Below are 4,164 nucleotides of genomic sequence, written 5' to 3'. Positions count from 1 at the left end.
ATACATACATACATACATACATACATACACACACACACATACATACATACACACACATACATACATACACACACACACGCATACATACATACATACATACATACATACATACATACATACACACATACATACATACATACATACACACACACATACATACATACATATATACAAACATACATTCATACATATATACATACATACATACATACATACATACAAATACACACAAAAACCACACACACTATCATACCAAAACTCAATTAAACCATCTTACCAATAAAACAAAACTTTTATTTAATTTTGTTGTATTTCCATTTCATACTGATAATTTTACAAATCAAACAAAAAAGTTTTAATTTAATAATGCATAATGTTTTCAGTTTCAAAAATCAAAATTTAATTAGTTTATCAATATTTTACATTATTTTTCAATGGTAGTACTTTACTATAAAGTCACTTTAGAAAGTTTTTACTCATCAGGGAAGTCAAATTTTGCAGCCAATCTGTTGATAGCAGTGTTCTGATTGGCTAGCATAGGCAGTTTAAGTTCCCTTTGTCCAATCACAGTGGTCTTTATGTACTTGATGGGCTAGGTTCTAGGTTTTACTGTTGTCACAAAATGGCCTCTCTAAGGCAAAGCCTGCTCAGAATGGTGTTATGAATTCAGGACTCGTCCTCTGTGCATGAACATATGAAATGCAGGCCTGTTACTCACGGTTTCAAAAGATCTGTGGATGAAAAAAAGAAACTTTTTTTTTTACAGAGATTCTGTCTATAGATATTGATTTTGTGGAGTAATGAATGAGAAATTGGAGAATTATTATTCTCCAATATTCTTCTTCGATCAGCAAAGGAAAATACTAGTGACTTAAGGGGCCTTGTGACTTAACTGTGTCTTTATCACTACTTGTCTAGCGACTCGTAGTGACAAACCCCTTAGGTCACAAGTATTTTCCAGATGAATGAAGTAAAATATTGGGTAATAATATAATTATACCCTAAAAAGCATAATTTATGAAAAATTGGGAAAAATAATGGCGATTTGGAATATTTTGAATACTGCAAAATCAGTGATGAAGACACAGGTTGTCATGATGTCAAACGACCAGGGTATATAATCCATATTTTCTGTTCAAAGACAATAACTTGGCTTGAGAATGGTATAATTAGATGTTATTCTCCAATATTTTTCTTCGTTCAGCCAAGGAAAATATGAGTGACTTAAGGGGGCTTTATCACTACTCGTCTAGTGACTCTTAGTGATAACCCCTTAGGTCACGAATATTTTCCGACTGAATGCAGAAAAATATTGGAGAATAACATCATTATACCAGCACCAGTAATATAAAAGAAAAATCGGGGAAAGTAATGGCAATTTTGAATGTTTTGACTCATATTTCGAACACAGTAGAACCAGTGACATAGTCGTGTGTTGTCAAGACATACAAGTAGAATGACCTGAGTATATATTCCATATTTTTGGTTCAACTTGGCTCATGCATGGTATAGTACTTCATACTTTAAGTTGTATCTGTCTTAGCTTGTTGAAACTATGTCTGCTGGCGTTCTTGATGTAGCTAGGGTCAAGGGTCAAGGGTCAAAACTTTACCTGTTATCTAAATCAGCGGATGCCTTGATTTCATTAAAATTACCAGCTATGTAGACTACACCATAGGTTGTAAGGAGTAAACTTATTAAACACTGCAGTACGATCTGAAAAACAAAAGTACACACAATTGTAAATCACAATTTTCCAGGGTCATGTAAAAGAATATACTTTTCTGTGTATAATGAAGAACTGTAATAGTCGCCATAGCTGTTACCACACACATATTTTGGGGTGATAATCTTGAATACCCGGATCATGTTTAAGGGCGTGGGTAGGGGGGGGGGGTATGGAAGGGAGCTACATTGAGGACCCATTCTCAGATATGTGTTCCTTGCAATGAATGGTGATAGTGATAACAATGAAATTATACATCACTTACATCAGCTGGTAAACTTGTGAATTCTTGTTCTGTTAGTCTCAGATAGGCTCTGTCTGTAATTTGAAGGTATAAATTGGATTTAAAAATGCACAAGAAAAGCATAGGAATCCATACTGTTCTGTTCTACAGTATAGCCTGGAATCCATACTGTCCTGTTCTACACTATAGCCTGGAATCTATACTATCCTGTTCTACAGTATAGCCTGGAATCCATACTGCCCTGTTCTACAGTATAGCCTGGAATCCATACTGTCCTGTTCTACAGTATAGCCTGGAATCTATACTGTCCTGTTCTACAGTATAGCCTGGAATCTATACGGTCCTGTTCTACAGTATAGCCTGGAATCTATACTGTCCTGTTCTACAGTATAGCCTGGAATCTATACGGTCCTGTTCTACAGTATAGCCTGGAATCTATACTGTCCTGTTCTACAGTATAGCCTGGAATCTATACGGTCCTGTTCTACAGTATAGCCTGGAATCCATACTGTCCTGTTCTACAGTATAGCCTGGAATCTATACTGTCCTGTTCTACAGTATAGCCTGGAATCTATACGGTCCTGTTCTACAGTATAGCCTGGAATCTATACTATCCTGTTCTACATTATAGCCTGGAATCCATTCTGTCCTGTTCTACAGTATAGCCTGGAATCCATACTGTCCTGTTCTACACTATAGCCTGGAATCTATACTATCCTGTTCTACAGTATAGCCTGGAATCCATACTGTCCTGTTCTACAGTATAGCCTGGAATCTATACTGTCCTGTTCTACAGTATAGCCTGGAATCCATGCTGTCCTGTTCTACAGTATAGCCTGGAATCTATACTGTCCTGTTCTACAATATAGCCTGGAATACTGTCTAGTTCTACTGTATACTAAGTATAGTAAAGAATCTAAATATATCAGTGTGTACACTCAAATAACAACGAATTAGTCAATGAATTCACCCTACGTACAAATGTAAGTACCTTGCCAATGTCATACAAAATACTAAGTGAATGACAATATATATTTTGTCAATGTCATGCTTGAATGTGTACAGCACGTTTTCACGAAAATAAGTAAATAAAAACACAACTTGGGAAAAACATAGCGATGAACGATGGACATGTTTATATATTAAGTTTAACATAAATACTCACGTTGAGCTGCAGAGTAGGCTGCGTGAGCTAAGGCTAAAAGTCCAAAGACGACAAACCCATGGTACACCGTCGCCATTTTGAGTTATTGTCTCTTTCACCGGAATAGAGTCGACCGCCCTCACAGTCATAAAAGAGTACACTTTCGAAATTTACTGTGTCGCGTAAATTGATCAATGTCATCCCCATTCAGTTGACATTTTTGTTGATCTGTGTAAAGATACTGATACTGAACATTACTTTGAAAAGTGGTGTGCCGCTCGTAAGGAGACCGATCATTGTTTACGGCTGGGAGGGGATGGGTGATGAGAAAATACTGAACTTCTTATAGATTTTCTGGTACCCTTTTGCAAAGTTGTTTACGACCCCCTCCCAAACCCAAGGGAAAAATTCAACTTCTCATCCACTATAACATATTTGCATAATATCATGGATATATGCATTTCTATTCTAATTAAGCACATTTCCATTGACTCTGCCAATGTATGTAGTTGATGTTGTAATCTGTATAAATCATCATCATCATCATCATCATCATCATCATCATCATCATCATCATCATCATCATCATCATCATCATCATCATCATCATCATCATCATCATCATCATCATCATCATCATCATCATCATCATCATCATCATCATCATCGGATAGTTTGTCATCTTAGCTTCCAAATTCTTCCCTGATAATTTCGCTCACCCCCCATTGTCACCTCTCTGTGGGAAATGTCAGTGTCATAGTTTACATATCAGGTATCTGCTTTTCTTGTATAAAGAACTGTACATTCTGATATAGATCAACAAATGTGACAGGGGATATCATTAAATAACTTTATTTCCTCTTCCTAGATTTTGGAAGATTGGGTCGACAAGAATATAATGTACGTAGTTAATTTCAAAAGTTGACGTAATATTGAAAAAGTTGGTGGGGTGGGGGTGGGGGTGGTTTCACCCGATGTGATTTTTGAAATTCAAGGACTAAACGTCTTTCTAGTACTGATGACTTGAACACATTTGAGCTGTTAAAAAAC

At 36.2% G+C, this 4,164-nt stretch overlaps 1 protein-coding gene across 1 annotated transcript; it reads right to left on the bottom strand.

The window, feature by feature from the left end:
* Nucleotides 1-318: 318 nt before the first annotated feature.
* LOC144442780 (ER membrane protein complex subunit 5-like) lies at nt 319-3,227 on the bottom strand. The gene is made up of 4 exons (XM_078132153.1): nt 3,136-3,227; nt 1,992-2,044; nt 1,613-1,716; nt 319-731 (listed from the first exon to the last, which is right to left on the bottom strand). Exons 1-4 carry the CDS (start codon nt 3,209-3,211, stop codon nt 659-661), a joined length of 306 nt encoding a protein of 101 aa, XP_077988279.1. The 5' UTR covers nt 3,212-3,227; the 3' UTR covers nt 319-658.
* Nucleotides 3,228-4,164: the final 937 nt, after the last annotated feature.

Source organism: Glandiceps talaboti, chromosome 11, assembly GCF_964340395.1.
Source record: "Glandiceps talaboti chromosome 11, keGlaTala1.1, whole genome shotgun sequence".
In the NCBI taxonomy this organism is placed as follows: domain Eukaryota; kingdom Metazoa; phylum Hemichordata; class Enteropneusta; family Spengelidae; genus Glandiceps; species Glandiceps talaboti.
Note: the sequence above shows the minus strand (reverse complement) of the source record. Positions and strands in the feature narration are given on the sequence as shown.

What these genes read in the sequence shown, in the direction of transcription:
- LOC144442780 (XM_078132153.1), bottom strand. Translation starts at nt 3,211, where the DNA reads ATGGCGACGGTGTACCATGGGTTTGTCGTCTTTGGACTTTTAGCCTTA. An exon ending in AGCCTACTCTGCAGCTCAAC is followed by an intron (nt 2,045 to 3,135) that starts GTGAGTATTTAT and finishes TTCAAATTACAG; the next exon opens with ACAGAGCCTATCTGAGACTA. An exon ending in TCACAAGTTTACCAGCTGAT is followed by an intron (nt 1,717 to 1,991) that starts GTAAGTGATGTA and finishes TTTGTTTTTCAG; the next exon opens with ATCGTACTGCAGTGTTTAAT.